This window comes from Monomorium pharaonis, chromosome 6 (genome assembly GCF_013373865.1).
Source record: "Monomorium pharaonis isolate MP-MQ-018 chromosome 6, ASM1337386v2, whole genome shotgun sequence".
NCBI classification, from domain to species: domain Eukaryota; kingdom Metazoa; phylum Arthropoda; class Insecta; order Hymenoptera; family Formicidae; genus Monomorium; species Monomorium pharaonis.
Genome location: NC_050472.1, coordinates 20,877,203 through 20,898,503, shown reverse-complemented (window position 1 = coordinate 20,898,503; position 21,301 = coordinate 20,877,203). Strand labels below are relative to the sequence as shown.

At 26.8% G+C, this 21,301-nt stretch overlaps 3 protein-coding genes across 6 annotated transcripts; all 3 read right to left on the bottom strand.

Annotated features, from left to right (window-relative positions):
* Positions 1–1,827: 1,827 nt before the first annotated feature.
* On the bottom strand, positions 1,828–5,295 carry LOC105829557 (farnesyl pyrophosphate synthase). The gene is made up of 7 exons (XM_012668524.3): positions 5,190–5,295; positions 4,871–5,047; positions 4,284–4,424; positions 3,842–4,045; positions 2,943–3,113; positions 2,648–2,860; positions 1,828–2,553 (listed from the first exon to the last, which is right to left on the bottom strand). The coding sequence occupies exons 2-7, from the start codon at positions 5,015–5,017 to the stop codon at positions 2,347–2,349; spliced, it is 1,083 nt and encodes a 360-aa protein (XP_012523978.1). The 5' UTR covers positions 5,018–5,047; positions 5,190–5,295; the 3' UTR covers positions 1,828–2,346.
* A 2,774-nt stretch (positions 5,296–8,069) lies between these two features.
* LOC105829556 (farnesyl pyrophosphate synthase) lies at positions 8,070–12,701 on the bottom strand. Of its 4 annotated transcripts, XM_036288742.1 has the most exons (7): positions 12,462–12,701; positions 11,458–11,599; positions 10,890–11,030; positions 10,452–10,649; positions 10,191–10,355; positions 9,892–10,104; positions 8,070–9,821 (listed from the first exon to the last, which is right to left on the bottom strand). In XM_036288742.1, the coding sequence occupies exons 2-7, from the start codon at positions 11,575–11,577 to the stop codon at positions 9,618–9,620; spliced, it is 1,041 nt and encodes a 346-aa protein (XP_036144635.1). In that variant the 5' UTR covers positions 11,578–11,599; positions 12,462–12,701; the 3' UTR covers positions 8,070–9,617. The 4 variants fall into 4 exon arrangements, with proteins under 4 accessions (XP_036144635.1, XP_036144634.1, XP_028045323.1 ...); XM_036288741.1 differs by lacking the exon at positions 12,462–12,701 and having other exon boundaries at positions 11,458–12,190; XM_028189522.2 differs by lacking the exon at positions 12,462–12,701 and having other exon boundaries at positions 8,070–9,818; positions 11,458–12,189.
* A 1,366-nt stretch (positions 12,702–14,067) lies between these two features.
* Positions 14,068–18,330, bottom strand: LOC105836102 (farnesyl pyrophosphate synthase). The gene is made up of 7 exons (XM_036287930.1): positions 18,236–18,330; positions 17,364–17,522; positions 16,845–16,985; positions 16,356–16,559; positions 16,103–16,267; positions 14,987–15,196; positions 14,068–14,834 (listed from the first exon to the last, which is right to left on the bottom strand). The coding sequence occupies exons 2-7, from the start codon at positions 17,496–17,498 to the stop codon at positions 14,634–14,636; spliced, it is 1,056 nt and encodes a 351-aa protein (XP_036143823.1). The 5' UTR covers positions 17,499–17,522; positions 18,236–18,330; the 3' UTR covers positions 14,068–14,633.
* Positions 18,331–21,301: the final 2,971 nt, after the last annotated feature.

Here is a 21,301-nt window from a genome sequence, read left to right as displayed (position 1 = left end):
TACTTTCTTCGTTGTACGATTTAAAATAAAATTGCTGTTGTGCGTAAGGTACGATTTATTTTTCCGCGAAAATAGATTACAAATCTGTTCGCGTTGCAATCCCCAAAATTTTTACATTTAAAATATATCTTCAGGCGTTCGTGAGAGAGAAAATAAAGATGCTGATTGTTAAAAGTACAAATAACGCAAATAGATTTGATAACATCATCAAAGTTTTACGTTATTTGATAACTTTCATTTTTAGTGCTGTGTTGTATAATCGTCTTCGGATTAGCTTGACTTTGAAAAAGTTTTAGTTTTAGATAAAGTCTGCACAACAACATAATCAAGGTAAAATGCATAAATCATTAAATATAACAATTAACACAATAAACACAATTAACCCTTTAACTGTATGCTAAATTTGGAGATGCTACTTTCTCAGACGCTATTTCTGAGTTGTTGAGAAAACAAATCATAAAATATAAAATAGTATTATGAAAACTATTATACTATTTGACACTTTCCAGTTTGTATTTATGTTATTAAACTTTTATTTTTAGCTTTTGTTTAAGGTGGTATTCATAATCGAGTCTTTTGTTTAAAAACATCACAAACTGACTACATAAGTTTTATTGGATAATTTTTACATCTTGTTTGTGTATATATTACAATATCATCATGTAAAACTGAAACTAGTCACAGCTATGATACGAGCCAAACAATCTATTTTTTACTATAAATACATACCGAAAAGCAACCTATCAAAGTATTCTATTTTTAATAAAGTTTAGTTATTATTAAACGGCTATTAATTTGTGATAGAAATATATATAAATACGTTTTAAGCAGAGTCTCATCTTTTATCGAAAATTACACACAGACAACATTTAATACTAAAAATTACTATGGTGAATAGTATAATAAGCGCAAATCAAGGAAGAAATTATTAGAATTTGTATTGTTTTTTATCAAATTGCTACTATATTTATGATACAATTCTTTGAAATTTTATCTTATAGTCTGAGGTTACTATTGTAGATAGTCATAATATTTGATAAAAATTTTATCCGTGTATCAAAAATTAAACAAGGACAAATAATGCTTACAAGTAATGCTTACAAACATGGTAAACGCGAAATCAAATTATATATTACGATATAATTAAGTATTACGATAAAATGCAATAGTAATGAAGAAATATTGACGTGTACTGTTATTTGCAAGAAGAAACTGAACAAAATAGATTTAAAAATTTGGATGTGTATTAAATCTAAAAATGTTTCTTTTATTACGGCGTATTCTATTATGTATCACTGACATAGAGAAAATCACAAAATATTTATCATTTTCTGCGAGCTTTAATCAGAACAAAGATTCTTTACTTGTGTGAACATAAAAAATTAGATTATTCCACCATAAATAATCTATGTTGGACCCTTCTCTGAAATGTTTATTTAATAAATTATAATGTATTGGAAAAATTTGTTCTGGCTCAATATATTGACCTGTTTATGGTATTATTTTATTTTTTAATAGAAATGATGTATAATGTAATAGAAAATTATAAAATTTAAATATTATTTATATGCAGATATTATAAAGACATAAAAACTATTATAAAGATATAAAAACTGCATATTATAAAGATAATGAAAGATATAAAAACTGCACCTATCAAAATATTTTATTTTTAGTAAAATTCAGGTGCTTTTATATGGCGATTGCTATATGATAGATCAAAATATTAATACATTTTAAGTATAATTTTACTTTTTATTAAAAATTACACGGAGAACATTTATTAGTAAAAATAGAATTATGGTAAAAAGTAAGTGCGGACAAAGGTAGAAATTATTAAAATTTTTATTATATTTTACATCTAATTGCCACACTACTTATGGTATAATTCTCTGAAATTTCATTTTATGGTCCGTCGTAGATAGTAGTTACTATCGTAGATAGTAATATTTGATATAAAATTTATCAAAAATTAAACGAAGGCAAATAATGCTCACAAATATGATGAACGTCAAATCAAACACAGTTTATTATGATATAAGTATTACGATAAAATGCAATAGTGACGAAGGAATATTAATGTGTACTGCTATTTGCAAACAGAAACCGAATAAAATATATTTAAAAATTCGGATGTGTGTTAAATATAAAAATGTTTTTGCTATATGATGGCATGTTCTATTATGTATCACTGACATAGAAAGAACAGCAAAATATTTATTATTTTTTTGCGAGCTTTGATCAGAATAAGGATTTTTTACTTGTAAACATAAGAAAATAGATTATTTTATTCAAAATAATCTATGTTGGACTTTAAAAAAAAAATACATATTTTTGAATTGAAATTTAAAAATGGCAATTTTGCCTGTGATAAATCTTTTCTAAAAAACCGAAGAAAAGATTATGTAAAAGTTTACATGATTTGCTGATTCGTTCACGTAGTTGATCATATATCTCTTTTTCGTATGTAAAATAAATGTTCGGCAAATCTATATCAATGAAGAGCTGTTTCACACGTTTCACTTTATCTGGATCTGAAACTCCATAACATTCCTGTATGAAGAAAAAAAGAAAAAATGAAACAATAAATTAATATGGCAATGTTTGACGAAAACATTTCATAAAAAATATAATCAATAGTATTTACTTCTAAAATTTTACGCTGTTCTGGAGTGACGCGTTGAAGAGCCGTAACAACTAACCACGTACATTTTCCTTCTTCTATATCAGTACTATTTTTTAATAAAGTTTCGAAATTTCCAAAGCAACTTAAATAATCGTCTTGAATTTGATATAAATATCCAGTCTCTAACACAATGGTTTTTGATTGCTTGAACATCTCTGGATTCTTTATTCCAGCCTACAATCAAATAACATCACAGTGCATTGTTATTTTTATAGATAAACAATTTTAATTATGTAAAAAGAACAGGTAAACTTACAAAATGCATTGCTGCGTTTATTGATACAACCGAAAGATATGTTTTATATTTGATAATTGACCTATAATAATTTATTGTAAATTGATTCAGATTTATTGAATTATTAGGCTTTTTGTTGAATTTGGTCGAATACATATCTAAACACTGACCTATTTGTGTTTTGAATGTAGCCTGTAAAAATATTTTTATAAATAATTGTTTGATTAAAAAGAAAAAAGGACAAACCAGGATTGGAAAAGTTATTTTTTTAAAGTAAAGCGTTATCGTTATTTATTTCGCTATTTTCGGTAAAAAGTTATTTGTTACCGTTATTCATTACTGATTTTAAAAAGTAACGCGTTACCATTTACGATATTTTCAGCATTACTTAAAAGTAACGCTGAAAATATCGTTACTTTTCGTTACTTTTTTAAATTCTAAGATAAGATAAAAGAATGCTTTGACTCACTTCACCTAAGGAATAATAATAATCTAATCAGGAAAGATGTGATAAAAATAGCAAGGCACAAGATGGCAAATGAAGCAAGAGCAAATAGATATTAGGAAAAAGAAAAAATAGAAGATGTAGACTGTGCGGAAAAGCAGAAGAAACAATAAAACATATATTGAAAGAATATAAAATAAAAGAATATCAGGAAAGTTGAGAGGAGACAATGGAAAAATAATGGAAAGGAGATCAAAAATTTTGTAATTGTAATAATTAAGAGCAAAGAAGAAATTAAGAAATAAAGGAAGAATTAGAAAAAGATAGAGTATACCTACAGACACACTTAGCAAAAAAGATGGCGGAAAATAAATAAAGAGAAAGAAGAGAAGGAATAAAATAACAAATTTTTTGTAATAATTGTAAAAATCAAACAAATAAATAATTATTATTATTTATTTGTTTAATTACTTACATCTTGAAATGTTTCCACTAATTTAATATAACATTCTTTTCCTTTAAAATGTTTTTGAATTAGGTAATACACAGCGCTCTGTAATAACAAACTGTCATTGACTGCCATTAAACCAATATTACTGTACCGATACCAACATGGTTGGCCTCGACGAAATGACGATTGATCCAGTATATCGTCAATTATGAGTAAATAGGCTATTGTCTGTGTAACAATAAATGTTTAATATTATAATTTCAAAATGTATCAATATTACAATTTATATTCGCAATATTCTATGTTTTCTATTAAAGTTGCTGCCATTATACAGTATACTACCCTTGACTTAAACTTAAATTACATTATTATTTCATATTTAATTAAATTGAATTTGTTTATAAAAAAGTTTACAAAATATAAATAGTATTTATTACAAGTTATGGAAAAAAATAGAATTACGCACCATTTCCATACACCATGCTAAAATTCGTACTAAGCGAATATTATCTTCTGTCAGTTGTTCATTAGGTATTAGTGATTTATAAGCATAGACTAATAATAAGGTATAAAGTTTCTTTGATCCTGGGACATTATATTGTAATACCTGTTTTATATGCAAAAATATATTAACATGCATATTTGCAAAAACATATTAATATAATGCAAATCTATGATTAATATATATTGTTGTGTTTTATATAGTTTAATCATTATCGGTTTATTTTTGTATTATTGAACACTTAGCGTTATTTAAAATAAAATATCACTATTCTTATATATTTTTCTTTTAGATTTTTTAACATTTTTACAATAATTTGTTTTGATCAATTTTTACGTTATTGGTTTCAGTAAAATCTTTTATTTTAAATTTTATATAAACTATTTATAGTTTATTTTACATTAAGTTATTTTACATTATATATATAATTCTTTAATTATTCAAAAGAATTTATTCTAGGATTAATTGATTATGTCATAAAAAAAATTTAATTATATTTTGCTTGGATTGATTACTATATAATATTGTATAATATTTTATTAATGACTTACTTTTTCCAACCATTTATCAACATCAGGAATGTTTAAATTTGTAATCACTTCCGTAATATCGTGAACAACATCCGGCCACACTGCCATCAACTCCTGAATTTCTTTTTCCATTGTGATCCACATTGTTTGAGTTATGGAAGAAGTCATTCTTTCTCATTGAAATACAACGTTCTAAAACTTTGACAATGGGCAACAATTATTTAATTAATTTATAAATAAAATTCTAGTTAATCACATTAGCCATTAATAACATAAAGCTTTGAAACTGTTTCTGTAAAATTTCTATTTTCTATACTTTTTGTTATATTTGCCTAATTACATTTTTCAACTTCTGAGAAGAAGGAATGGAAGACACGGAAAGTTCTTTGAAGATTGATCCATTCTTTGCTTCGACATATTCAATATATATTGGATGTAACATACATACGTATATATATATACACATATATATCTCAATCTATTAATTGGATGACAATACATATCTATGCATATGTATGTTCTTTTGTTATTAAAGAAGCGGTGCATATAAAAACATAAATAAAGAGCTCAAATACTATAAACTGCGGATATTTATAATTGTTATATGATAGTTATATAAAGCAAAAACCTTACCTCTAAAATTTTAGATTCAAAAGTGCACAATTTGAATAAAGTGTGATAACAAGCCACAGAAAGTAGATATTGACCGGTTAACTGGCACAAGTACATTATATCGACCTTAAACGATATATTAGTGTTCTCTGTAAAATTCGTTGTGTAACTATTTAGAAATGGGGGGTGAGCCAAATTGAGTACATGGCCATATTGGATACAGGTTTTTTATATACACTGTACATCTGACTGAAACAAATTATAGTTACAATACAAACTAATTTTCGCATATTTCTTATTATACACATTTATCTCATAAATGTGCTGATATATGTATTAACACCAAAGTAAGTATTCTGTTTTGTTTTTTGATGAAATTTAGTGTATTATTACATTGCGACTGCATTGTGCAATAAACTCAAATATTGAAATTTACATAATGGCACCGTGCTGTCAGTAGGATTGCAAAGAGAGCAAGATTAAACATGCCCTAAATCGATGATATACGTAACATTTGTAAAACATTTTGTATAAAATTATTCTTACAAAATTGTTGTAATACAACTTATAACTTTTTGTTATGACAATTAAAGAAAATTTTTTTAAAATATAATTTTTTTCAAAAGCTTTAATAAAGTTTATAATTATTTACGTGCACTTAGAAACAAATCCTTGATGGGATAAAATTTATTTAAAAATATAAGCTACAATTACGGTTTATTTTATCCACAAAATTGCAACTTCAAGAATCATAAAACATAAAAGCTAATGATTTTATAACAAAAAACAATAAAAGAAATGTCAAATTTATATTCTTTATGTTAATTGCGTTGGATTAACATTTTAGGTTTTTTGAAAGAGAAAAAATGTAGAAGACTTAAAAAGAGAATCATAAATAGTTCCATTTCCTTACTTTATTCTACGTACCCAGTTGAATAACAATACATATGTATGTTTCTTTTATGATCAATAAAATAGTTATACATTAATTCATGTGATGATCATGCAAATGCTAATTTTAGTTTTTTATGTAACATATTCTTATTTTGCATATGATAAAAAAGGTGTATTATGCAATTAAGATAATTAGATTCTAACATCTATTCCGTTAAAGATGAAAAGAAATAATATAGACAAAAATTGAATAGTATATATATATATGTCTAACTTTTCCAACAAATCATTTTTTTAAATTACAATTATATGTACCAAAAAAATAAAACTGCGCTTCTTTTTAAATAAAATACTATTTTTTCTTAATTTTATAAATAGTTTATAAAAATATAAACATAAGATGCTGGAAAATAGTTTTACGAGATATTTTATTAAAATTTTGCTAAAATTTTTTCAAAATTATAACATTATTTTGTGTGTTTTTTGTTAAAGAAAGTATTGTATAATATATAAGAATGCAATAAAAAAATTAAATATTTTTTTCTATGTTTATATGTTTAGTTCTATTTTAAATTTAAATCCATAAGTTTCTCTGTTTTTACTACTATATGAGTCACAAATACTTTTATTATTAAAAATCTGATTTTATTATTTTAGATGTTAGAAAACTTTTCCATGTGCTTAACTTTTTTTAACGCTTTTTGCCGATTTTAGTTATCTTTTTTTCTACAAATATGGCAACATAATGAAACTTAATCCGTTAAAATAAAAATTTGTAATGCGACTTTGCTGCGCTGTATCTGGAGTGAAAAAAATTATAAAGAATTTTTGTTATTTCCATTTTGTGTAGCAAGATCTTTCCTCTTCATTTTGAGTGATCGTTGCTGTGCGATTTTTTAAATCGAATTGTTGAGATTTTAAGAAAAAAAAATGATAATTTTGACTTTTATAGTTTATTACTCGTGAATTAATCAACCTATAGCACCCCGCAGAAAAAACGATAGAACGCTAAAAGTTTGCACTTTCAAATGCTATTATTGTTTTTTTCTATTAAATGCTATTATGGATTTACTTTTTCTAACAACACATCGCGTTTAGATTACATAAAAAATTGTATATTTTACAGTTTTCATTTAATTTAATATATTGTCGTGAAGAAAAATCCAATTACTTCGTTAAAGCAACGTTTTCTAATACGATTACTCTCAATAATAAACACTAACATTCATGAAATAAAATTCCATGAATGTAAGTATTTATAACTGGGGTTTTTATTCCATGTGTTTATCATTCTGGAATTGCTGAAATTGGTTACAACGCTTTTTTAAAAATTTTCCTACACTTTTTTGACCAAATTATGAAGTCAACCTTACGTTATTGAAATGACGTTTACTGCCAGCATTAGCGTTACCCAATGTGCACCATGTAGAGGTTATCAGTCAGATTTTGCATGGCGCGCGCGCCATAAAAGTGTGTGTGTGTGTGTGTGTGTGTGTGTGTCACAGCAAAGATAAAGAGAAAAACCCCGCGATTTGTTACGCAAGCGCTGTCATGGCTGTTTCTCGCGATTTCTTTTTTTCACACCAGATGCAGCGCAGCAAAGTGCATTAAAATTTTTTTTAACGTATTAATAAGCTTTATCATTGTGCCATATTTGTAGAAAAAAATAAAACTGAAATCGGCGTTTGAAAGAATAAGTTTCAAGTTTAAAACGTTTTTTGGATTTTATCTCTGTGATAACTTTTTGCTGAATTTCAGCGGTTTGAAGATAGCCTAAATTTTCGGTATACGAAAAGTGTCCCTATTTCTTTTTGTAGTGTATATACTTAAAATATGTTAAAATATAAATTATGAAATATCTATAAAGTATGAAGTATTTTTTCTTCGAACATTTTATTTTCTAATACTTTTATACACAAAATGTCTGTTTTGCCTGTATTATTTGTTTACGAGATGTATTATACCAAATTGTACAAATAAATAAAAAATGTTGTGTTGTGTATCACATAAGGTACAACGATTGTAACGCCTTTTACGTTGGTCAATACCAACTGTCTTAATTTATAAAAAATACAGAGAACTTGAATCCCATATATAACATCATAAAATCTGTATAATCCTTATTAGTCCATTTACCCTTCACGGGCCCGCTACATCTCACAGTCTCTTTTTGTATCTAGAAATGTGCAGATCATCATCTATTTTCTCTCTTTTTTATACTTGTAATTTATATATTGATTCCAATTTTCATACGTTGTACTTTATATAATGACTATTATTATATTTCTCTTTTTTACACTCGTAATTTATATTGATTCCAGTTTTCACACGTTTTGTTTTTTATATTATGATTTGATAACACCTGATGTACGAAACCTGTAAGTCCTTGAGCGTTTTTAAATAGTTTTTAAACCTTTTATATTTTATTTAGTTATTTATAAGTTTTTAATTATATTTTATTTAATTATTTGTCCATTTAGTCCACGCAGTGTATAATCCGTGACTTGAGACCACAAGTTTATTGACCGCAACGTTTCTTTGCAAATTTTGTCAATTCTGTACCTGAGAAGGACCTAATGACGAGGTCAAAACGTTGTACTTAATATTTTAATTAATAATAAAACTGCCAGTTGGGTCAAACTCATCAAGTCTGAGTTATTATTTTTTGAATAAATAAAACATATCAAAACAAATATGAGAAAGGCGTCATATTAATATAAGATTTGTTTTATTATAATACAAATCTATTCTAAAATAAAAAAAGTGAAATATTTTTTAGCATATATTAACTTGTATGCAATAACATAAATGTATGCTAATGCATATACGTTACAATTATATAATTACTGTTAATTATATAATAATAAATTAATTATTTCTTATCATATAAAGGTCATATAAGAACTTGTTCTAATTTGTTTTTATGGTTAACTAATATGGTATAGCTAATATTTCTTTACAAAGTATTTATTATTTTATAAAACAAAATTTATTTATTTTGAAGAATTTGATAAGAAGTGATAAAACAAATGTTCCTCAAAAAACTTTTATTAATTAAATGGAATATTTCCTTATACATAAAATTTATTTAAAAATCTTGATATTTCTCGCTTTGTGTGTGAAAATATCAACATGACATTTTATATTGTAATATTTTAGGACTCTAGAATAGAACACATTAGATCATTTATTTTATTTTACCTTTCAAATCTAATAATAAGATATAGTAATGTAATTAATTTGTTCAATATAGACAACGCTTTTATGATTTCCTGCGATACATGTTCTCTAATAAATAGAATAAAAGTTTTTGTAAAAACCCATATGACGTTTGCTGAATATGTGCAATTATAATATTATATTTCTCTTTTTCATGTATAAAATAAGCATTTGGCAAATCCAAATCTATAAAAAGCTGTTTTACTTGTTTTACTTTTTCCAAATCCGAAGTTCCGTAACATTCCTGCTTAAACACAAAGAAAAAAAAATTGATATAACAATATTTGATAAAAATACATTTAACCAATAATATTCACTTCTAAAATTTTACGCTGTTCCGGAGTAGCACGTTGCAGTGCTGTAACAATTAGCCACGTGCATTGTCCCTCCTGTATATCATTACCATCTTTGCGATAGACTTCAGAATCTCCAAAAATATCTAAATAATCATCTTGGATTTGAAACAATTGTCCGATTTCTAATAAGATGGTTTTTGCTTGCCTGAATACTTCTGGATCCTTTATTCCGGCCTGTATTAATAATAATAAGATCAATATATTATTGTTATCGATTAAAGCAGAGTTTTTCGTGTATAAGAAAACTGTAATGCACTTACTAAATGCATTGCTGCGATTACAGGCAAAAAGTACGTGTAATACGCTGCTTTATACTTAATAATAGAATTATATCGATCTATGGTAAATAGATCAAGATTTGGTTTCTTGCCGAAATTGATCGAACAAAACTGTAAAGACTCGCCTATTACTGTTGCAAATATAGTCTGTCAAAATATATAATAATTCGATTACAAAGGAAAGCTAAAGATAAGTTGACATTTATGTTCAAGGATGTTTATACATAAAATATTTTTACTTACGTTTTGAAACACTTCCATAAAATCGAAATAGCATTCTTTTTTGCCAAGGTATTTTCGAATTATGTAATACGTAATGTTCTCCAGCAATACACCATCGTTAGCAAACGTTTTGTCATTACATTTATACCAGCATGGTTTTCCTCGACGGATTTGCGATCGATCCATGGCATCGTCAATTATGAGAAAAGCGGCTTGCAACTATAGACAATAAAAATGCGTCTCAATACATATACAAAATAAAATATATAACATACATACATAATGATGGATGACTTTATACCTTTATACCTTTATAATTATAATCGATCATTAATATTGTTATAATTATTTTATACTATATTTTATTTAAATAAATGCTATAAAATATTAAATTACTTCTTATGTTTAATTAACTTATGGACAATATCAAATTAAGAAAAAAAGAACAGAGTTACAGACCACTTCAATACCCCATGCTAAAATCCGTACTAAATAAATGTTTTCTTCTGTTAGTTGATCATTAGGTACCAGAGATTTATAAGTTTGAATGAACGCTAAACTACGAATTCTTTTTCCTGTTGGGACATTATATTGTAATACCTGTGTTACACAAAAGTGCATCAAAATCTGCATTCTAGATTAAATTTATAAATTATAATTGCTTTTTATTTTAATGCAATTTTAAATTAATTTTTATATTTTATTAAAATACTTAACAATTTATTCTATAAAATATGACTGCTTTTATTTATTCACATAATTTTCTCTTAGTAATTTTTGACGTTTACTCAGTATTATTAAAAACATTATTTGTTACTAGTAAAACTTTATGCTAAATTATTTTAATTATTTACAATATATTATAGAATTGTATATTATATTTTATATTACATTGTATTTTACATTGTCTCGAATAAACAATTATTCTAAAGGAATTTATTTTAGTGTAGATCCAAATATAATTGATTATTTTTCATGTTCTATATTAGTATTAATGAATAATGTATTTTAATTAATAATGATTTACTTTTTCCACCCATTTAGTAACATCTTCAATTTCTAATATCTTCAATTCCTTTACCACATCCATGACATTACAAACAAAATCCGGCCACACTGCCATCATTTCCTGACTTTCCTTGCTCATATTGTTGAGTCACAAAATAAGCCTGTTTGTTAGAATCCAATTATTTAAATCTTCAACAAATGTTAGAAAAGTTATTAATAACAGGTAACAACAACGAATTCTATTATATTATTAATAAAAATGCGATATTGCATATATCCAACGATTTAATAATAAGTAACGCTGACAGAAAAATGTCAAGTGTATCTATGCTTTTATATTACTTGCACTAAATCTATGTTATATATCTCACTAACATAAATTTGATTATGTCATATTTAGGAGATAAGAAAAATTAGGGCGCAAAAAGAGTAGATACTGAACATAATTCCATTTTTTGTTCCAGTATACATACTTGAATAAATTAAATAATAATCCATATGTATTTTATTTTTATGAACAATAAAGCGAGTACATTAGTAACGTAATTGTTATGTAAATTCGGGAAATTTGCAATTTAACCCGAGAGCAGATGCGTGCATTTAATTAACTCTTCTCGGGCAATCTGGGTCTTTTATGGTACAGGCTGTTTCATACGTGTAATCCTTATTTGTTTAACTTATTGTAAAAGAATTAAAATTTAATAAAACGAAAAGCAAACTGTTAGATAATATTCTAGAACGTTGGAAGAATACATAAGAATTTTTTTAGATTATTCTAATAACAAATATATAAATAAATAAAACGGTCTGGTCATAAAAGACTTAGATTGCCCACGATGCTATAAAAAAAGAATGATTGGTCGCGGAGGGTTAATACTAATATAAGTATTTTTGACAATATAATTGGCATATATTTTTACATACAACATATACATATTTTATAACTAAATTATAATTTAAAATTTTTAATAATTTCAAGGAACATAATAAGGTACCTGTATCCAATATAACTCACCCACTTACCCATTTTCAAATAGTTTTACACAATTAATTGCATAGATAACGCTAATATATCGTTCAGGAAGTTGATATGTATTTATGCTAGTTAACTGCTCAATATCTCCTTTTTACAGCATGTAATCACACTTTATTCAAATTATGTTCTTCTGAATCTAAAATATTAAAGATAAGTTTTTGCTTTGTGTAACTATCGTGTAACAATTATATAAATATCTACAATTTATACTATTGTAGCTCTTTATTTATGCTTTTTTTATTTATGCAACACTACATTTATTTTAGATTTTTATTATAACATCTTGTTTATAATTAAAGAAAGAAAGCTCTTGGTATTGTGAAATCATTTTGAGCAGAAACACTATTAAAAACACAATATATCTTATTAATATATAAGAAAGTTAAGATTCTGTTTCTTTATTATTTAATGTTTAATTTTTGGTTAGTATTTCTCGTCTTTCTCTAGTTACTTAAAGCTTTTTTACAAGTAAAAGTTAAGATAACGCCCCTTGTAGTAAATAAACATATAATTTTAAAGAGAGAATAGCCTGAGCTACCATTGTGCCTCAAAGGGTTAAGAACTGTTTAACAGAAATAAAATTCACACTCAGCAAAAGTACATACATATTTCAGTTACGTATATTATTTTTCTATAAATTCTTTGTTCAGTTTTATGGGTTTGTGTCTATAAAAAGAAAATATTTATCTCTATCTTCAAATTTTTATGTTCAAATTTTGTTCTGCCCGAAAACGTTGTTAGAGATGGCTACAGAAACAAGTTTACTCCACAACTCTTCCTGGCTATGGGCGAAGCGAGTTCCATAGAAGCAAAAATAAATCTTTATTCATAGTTTATTAATTCTTTACATGTTCCCGAAGCTTTTTTGCGACATTTAATTTTGAGATACCCTATATACAATTGAAATTTGTTTATATCATATTTATATCACCAAACACTACAAACGCGCGCTTTGCGCGCGCTATTTGACTTTTTGTATTTTACCTTTTAAAAATAAATTGTAACGATAATCGTAACTATCAAAATTTATAGTTTGACAGCTGGAAATAACACGAAGTGATGCAAGTCACAACACACTTGACAATGAGATAGCGAGACAGCCAATTAGCATCACGGAAAAGCGACAACAAAATTAATAACATCTCTTTTTAGAAAGAGATTAAAATTAATACCTTTCAACTTTATAAAACAAATTTATTTACAAAACTATTAAAGATCTTAATAAATAAATTGAGAATTGATAAATACCAAATTCTTTAGAAAATTTTATTGAACTCAGAGTGAAATATTTTCCTGTACATAAAACTTTATAAAAGACTCATAAATATTTTTAACTCTAAAATAACATACTTTTGGACATTTTCAGAACACTTCTTATTATATACTAGCTATGCCCTGCCACGCATTGCTGTGGCTCTTTTTTTACGTTTTTTATTTGCTTTTTTTGGTTTATTTTTTACATCCTTGCTTTACCTTTTCTCTGTTTTTTAAAATATATACTTTTTTTTTTAACACGTTCACGCTTTATAAATTTTAAACTACGTTTTTAACTTCTAATCAAGTTACCTTTTTATTTATTTAATTCCACCTTTACAATCCAACTTCTTTTCTTTCTACAACTTTTTTATTATTCTTAATCCTATTTCCTCGCTTTTACATGCCTTTCCTTTTTTTTCCTTGAGAACTTCTTGCTTCTTCTGTCCAAAACAAATCATTCTCCGTTTACCCATTTTCTTTTATTTTCTCCTCTCTTCCCAGAGTTCCTATTTCGCTGTTTTTTGTTCCCTTCTTTCTTCATCTTCAGACATGGGGGAAGTAACTTCCCGTGGACCCTTTCGCCCTCTATGGGCTCCTCTGTCCCCGTCTCGGCATTCGCCCTTTGTCTCACGGGAAACCACGGTCAAAAACCGTGAGCAAGACGGTCTTTTTTTTAAATTTATTTCTTCTGTTTCCTTCTTCATTTTTCTTTCATTTCGCTTCTCTTTTACCCGCAACATATTCTAAAAAATTACACAAAACAGACAACAGCATCTTCTAAATAAGTATTTTTTTTTTTAATTGTTTCCTCTCTACCGATTAAAACTAAGTATTACTTTCCTTATTCTTTGTATATTTATTCCGACACAAATTCTTTCTTCAATGTACACGATTATTTTATTTTATGATTTTCTGTGATAAACCCTGTCTAATAAATTAAAAAAAAGACTATGTGGAAGCCCGGGTGACATTTGCTGTATATGAACATTTAAAAGATTGTATGTCTCTTCTTCGTAAATGGAATATATGTTCGGCAAATCCAGATCGGTGAAAAGCTGTTTCACGCGGTTTACTTTCTCTGGCTCCGAAACTCCGTAACATTCCTGCATGGAGAGAAACAGAAGAAAAAAAAGGTTTAATACAACAGTGTAATGAAATAATACATCTATTCATTTCTTTCAATAAATAAGGCTTTTTGGACACGTCAATAGCCGAAAGATTTAAATTTAAAATGCATCTAATCAGAAATACTCACTTCTAAAATTTTACGCTGTTCCGGAGTGGCGCGTTGAAGAGCCACAACAACTAACCACGTACATTTTCCTTCCTGTATATCAGTATTATCCTTGCAGATTTCTGAATCCGCGAAACAAGATAAGTAATCATCTTGGACTTGAAATAAATGTCCCATTTCTAGTAAAATTGTTTCTGCTTGCCTAAATATCTCTGGGTCTTTTATTCCAGCCTATATCAAGTAATATGTCACAATATATCATTATCATTAAAACAAATCTCTTTTGCACATTAAAACAAAATTCTTTTTGCGCATAAATTCAGTTTAAAGTAGTTTTTTAAACCGACAAAATTGTACAATTTGTTCCAATGTCCAACTTTTTATTGCATTTACAGAAATAAAAATCCTTCTCCACAATTAAAATATAGACAATAACAGTATGCAGATTTTATACGAAAAATCAAGAAAAATTTTTTAATTGTCGGCGTCTGGCATGGACTCGTAACAAAATGTGCTTGATACGAAAAGTGCACCTTGTACGTATAAATCAAGTCAGATCCGCACACGAGTGAACATTAAGGAATATTATGCTTTCAGATTGAGAAAGATTTCAAAATTTTTTAAATTCTTGGTATGAAATTCAATTTATAAGCTAATATTAATACATAAACTTTAATTCTGAAAAAAGATTTCTAAATCTATAAAAGAAATACACACAAAATTTTATTAATAACGTGCACAAATAACTCTACATTTTTGACCTCGATCAAGTTTGACGAGCATTGTTAATTTCAAATTTGTAAAAAATCGAAATTTCAACATTTTTTTCAGTAATAAAAATTTAACTGTATTTAAAAAGTGTAATAATTTTTGTACATAAAAAGTGGAAATTTGCTATATTTTTCGACATTTTTGTTTTATCATATATAGTTTTATATTTTATCAGATATATAATCTTATCAATATTTCTCCAATATTATTTTTTGGAAACTTTTTACTTCTAACTTAAAAATTAACCAAAATTGTATTATAAATTCCATTAAATTCAAGAAATTTCGAGAATTTTTGACTTATTTTTGATCAAAGCGATATTTTTTCAAAAAACTACATCTGATTGAGATTGTATATTATATTTACCATATGCATTGCTGCCGTTGCTGGCAACAAAAAGGAGTAATACGCTGTTTTGTACTTAATAAGGGAATTATACCGGTCCATGGTAAACAGATTCAAATTTGGCTTCTTTCCAAAATTAGTAGAAATCAAATCTAAACTTTGACCGATTACTGTCTTCCATATAATCTGTTAGAATAATTTTATAATTACTCAATTTAAAAAGAAAAGTTAACAACCAAGTTAGCATAAGATATCAAAAGACAGGTATTCTCACATTTTGGAAGGTTTCTAGTAAATTAACGTAGTATTCTTTTTCTTTAAAGTATTTTTGAATAAGATAAAACATAGCACTCATTAATATCAAACCATCGTTGATTGCTCCTAAACCTATATCATTGTACCGATACCAACATGGTTGACCTCGACGAAGTAATGATCGATCTTGGATGTCGTCGACTATGATGAAATATGCTTGCATCTATGTAACAATTATTGTCTCAACATTATAATCCATAATATCCATATATTCCATGTTAATTGTAATGTATTTTTATAATTTAAGATTTATAAGATATTTATGTATATAATTCATTATAATATATTTAGTACATATGTTTTTATTTAAAATAACTTGTACATTATTAAATTATCTATAATTTAAAAGTGTTACAAACTAAAATATTACATCCCGCGGTTTTTATAATTCGAATTGATTTATAAAAACTATCAGTATTACAAAGAAGAAAAGAACAAAGGTACGTACCAGTTCTACACACCATGCTAAAATGTGTATTCGACGAACATCATCCTCTAACAATTGTTCATTAGGTACTAGCGACTTATAGGTATAAATTGATATTAAGCCACGCATTTTCTTTCCATTGGGGACATTATAATTTAATACCTATGTTATACAAGGCTCAATTTACATCCTTAATGCAAATTTGTTGTTTATTATTTTATTTTATCAATATATATTATAAATTGATTTTTATATAATATTATTAAAACGTTTATTGTTTTTCTCATTTTTATAAATTATTATTACTCTTCTTTACTTATTTTATTAATTTTTTTTCTAGATTTCTTAAAATTTTTATAATAAGTTATTTTAAATATACGTCTATTACGATTTTATGTTATGTTTACTTATTTCACAAAAATGTATGTTAATGTAAACTCTATATGTTTATGATGGAAATCAATCTATGGAACTAATTGCAATTTTTGACGATCTGCATGTCTATTGTATAGTAACAGTATTTAATCAATAGTGTTTCACCTTTTCCATCCATTTAGAAACATCTAAAATGTCCAAATCCGTAATCGATTCTTTGATATCACGAACAACGTCTGGCCACATTGCCATCATTTTTTCACCTTCCTCCAACCACATTGTTTGAGTGGAATAAGTCATTTACGCTACAATGTGCTAAAAAATCTGACAAATAACAAGTAACAATAATTTAGTTACATTATAAATAAAATTACATTATAAATAAAATACAAGCCAACAATTTAATAACAAAAATCTGTGAACTAAAAAGCTTTCCTTGTTCATTTAATTCATATTTACACCTTATTCAATGTTTTGTACCAAACATTTATTAAGAGACACAGTAGTGTCTCGCGCCAAGTGAACGCGCAGCGCGAGACAGCCCCGTGTATTATACGCGAGTACGCGACTTGCGAGCACCTGAGATTATTAGATCTCAATAATGACTAAACCGATCGAGTTATAACTAGGCTCAATCGAAAGTTTGAGTTTGATTTGTATAAAAAAAACTGTTTTTATGTTTACTCTACATGCCCTACGAGTGGAGATATTTTGACGCAAAGACCGAATTTTGAATTTTTCATTTAAGATACGTCATCGTCGTTGATGTCCAGTACATAAATTTAACACTAGAGAGCATTAACGTTTATTATTAAATATTTTAATAAAAAGTTATAATAAATAAATTTTGTATAAATATTCTTATAATTGGCGCATTTACTTTATATCATTATTTGTATAGAACAGACAATAAAACAATAGAACAGTAAGACAATTTACTTAATGTAAGATTTTTTTTCTTAAGGGCGCACATACACACACTTGGCATCTTTTTTACCTTTTTTTAAAAAGGTAATTTTGTTCGGATTGATATATACCTGATTAAATTTTGTCAGCTTTTTTAGAGATAAAGATGGATGTGAAAGCACGAAACAGAACTAAACCTAGATTTGTTCTATGCTTCAATATATATTCAGTATATTGAATAACAATACATATGTATGTTCTTTTTATAACATCTTTTTATGAAGAAAATCTGTACTTTGATAACAGGTTTGTCATATAAATATTAAAAGACTTTTTAACGAGTGGGTTTCAGTTGTCTACAGCTTCGTTTGCACACAAATTTTGCAAAGGTTGCCTACGTGCTCGATTAAAAAATCCATTTGTTTTTTGTATTTATGATATTATACTTTCAACAAACATTTTTTCTAATATAAATCCTGGAAGAAACCACGAGAAAGCCTCTTACATCTGCCGTTTGTTATTATTTAATAGAATAAACATTCTTCTCGTAATCGAAATAAACATACTTACTTCAATAAAGAGCTAGTATTTTATACTTACTTTCTTCAGAATCAAAAATTAACATTTCTAATATTTGGTTGTTCCAACTTTTTGGTAAACTTATCTATCGAGCCTATAAGCATATGTGTGTATCTTCATTTTTTTCTTAAACGTTTAAAGACAGATACATATTTACCTAACATATAAGTTTAAATTTCTTTTCTTCTACATCAGTAGTAGTTTTAATGTTTTAAAAATTTTAAAATACCCTAAGTAATTTAAATAATCTTCTTGAGTTGATATACTCTTAAGGCGAATTCGGTTGGATGCACCAGTGCGCATTAGTGCGCACTGAGTGCGCCTTCGTTTAGTGCAATTTAGTTTTTCCCATTCTGAATACAAGCCAACAGAATACGAAACACTAAACGAGGGCGTACTAATGCGCACTGTTGCAGCCAACCGAAGTCGCCATTAGTCAATTCATATATTTCAGATTGTCTTAATTTCTATTAATTGATTAATTGCATAATTAATTATTCTTTAGATGTTTAAAATTACTCTTGAGAATGCTAAAGTGCCCGTCAATTTGGTTAGGATCGATAATGTAGACTCTATATTGTAAAGTCATTTATATGCAGTGCATATCACTAACAAGATTTTGTATGTATTTTTTTTAGATTAAAAAATTTTTTTCTAGAATTAAAGTATATGTATTAATATCAGCTTATGAATTGAACTTTATACCGAGAATGAGAAATTCTTTTTCAGACTGCTCTTTTTATTACCCTATATCTGGATTACCAATTATAAAAAATTTATAAAACTAATCTTTTTTCTAAACTTTTAATCTTTGTTTAAATTGCACGATATTGTTCCTATGTTATCCCTAGAGAAATAAGGTTTTATTTTGTACATATATATCGTAGAGTTTGTATCTTAATCAAATATTGTCATCAAGTGACACCTCTACGTATTAAAACTTTGTTTTGTTTTTGATATAGGTAAACTCGATCTTTTTCTTTTAGATTTTGTAAAAATTGTAAAAAATTTGTAAAATTTGTAAAAAAATTTTGTAATTCTATAAAGACAATTCAAACATTGATAAATTTAATGTTTCTTTAAAAAATATTGATAAAATGGATGACTTTTGGATCCTCTTAAGATATATGTCATAAATCAATAATACAGCCGTATTAACATTTTAAGACATTTTTACTTAAGACGTCTTCAAATAAGAATTGACTAAACAAACAAGGTCTTGGGCTTTGTATTTTAGACCTAACTTTATCTAACTTGTAATTTTAGTCCTAACTTTATCTAACGATCGTTTCTACCAACGTAAATTAACTTTAATTTACCTATTTTATTATACTCCTAAAATTTATAAAGAGTAAGTTAAATTAAAATTAAAGTTAATCTACGTTAGTAGAAACGGGCCTAGGATGGACTTTGATTGCTTGAACATCTCTTTTTCATTCCAGCCATAAAAATGATATTAGTAAATTATTATTCAGAAAATTAAATTATTTTTTTTATGGAAAGAAAAACTGAAGTACACTTATTAAAAGTGATGTTTTTACTGGCACTAGAAATAAATAATACAAATATGCACAGTTTTGCATTCGACAATGGAATTAGAATCGAAAAGGAGATAAAAAATTGTTATGTATTGTTACTGCAAAGCCAAATCTCTGCAAACTAAAGGTCGATACGCGTACGCTTATATTATTATTTTATTTAATTCTTTTCAACAGAGTTGGGAAGTAACGAGTTACTTGTAACGGAGTTACAGTTACAATTTCTTTTTTCGGTAACTATAACTTAACTTGTTACTTTTCTTTATCTGCAACTGTAACTTAACTTACAACCTTGCGGACCCGAAAATTCTGATTTTCGGGCAGCATAGGTTGCCGACATCCAGACTAGTTGTAATCCGATGCTGCGACCAGTACTAAGCCGTTAATGCTACCAGTAGTGCGCCGATATTGAAAATTTGGCAACCGGTAGTGGCTCAGTACCGGGGCAATCGTATAATGTTTGTATTGGGGCAGTACTGGCTACGACGGCTGGACCAGTACTGTCTGTCAATATTCGACCCAAGTTATCATCCAACATTGCGCCAGTACTGCGCCAATAGTGTTTCCAGTACCACACCAGTACCCGAACTCCGACGACCAGTATTCACTACTTTTGGCGCAGTACTGAGCCGATTGTAAAACCCTACATGATTGTAAAACAATATTTCATTAAATTCTGATAACAGTAACATATGATTTAGTCTTTTGCCTTTACAAAGTTTTTATTTAGTGTACATAAAATAATAAAGCACATAATTAAGCACGTAATATACAACAGTTAGTAAAGCCTAAAATGTTAGTTTCTTATTTCTTATACTTAAAATAATGTACAATTATTTAAGAAATAATTAAGAGTAAGAGACTGAAAAGTAACGACTCGTTACATTTTTAGTAACTATAACTGTAATAATTTATTTTTTTTAATTGATAATTTGTAACTAGTTACTTTTTTGATGAAAAAACTGGAACTGTAACTTGTTACTTTTACAAAATAACTTTTCCATCCCTGGTTTTCAAGTATGCAACAACACTTCATTAGTTCAATAACTTGTTCTAATAAACTTGATCGGCTTTTTAGAA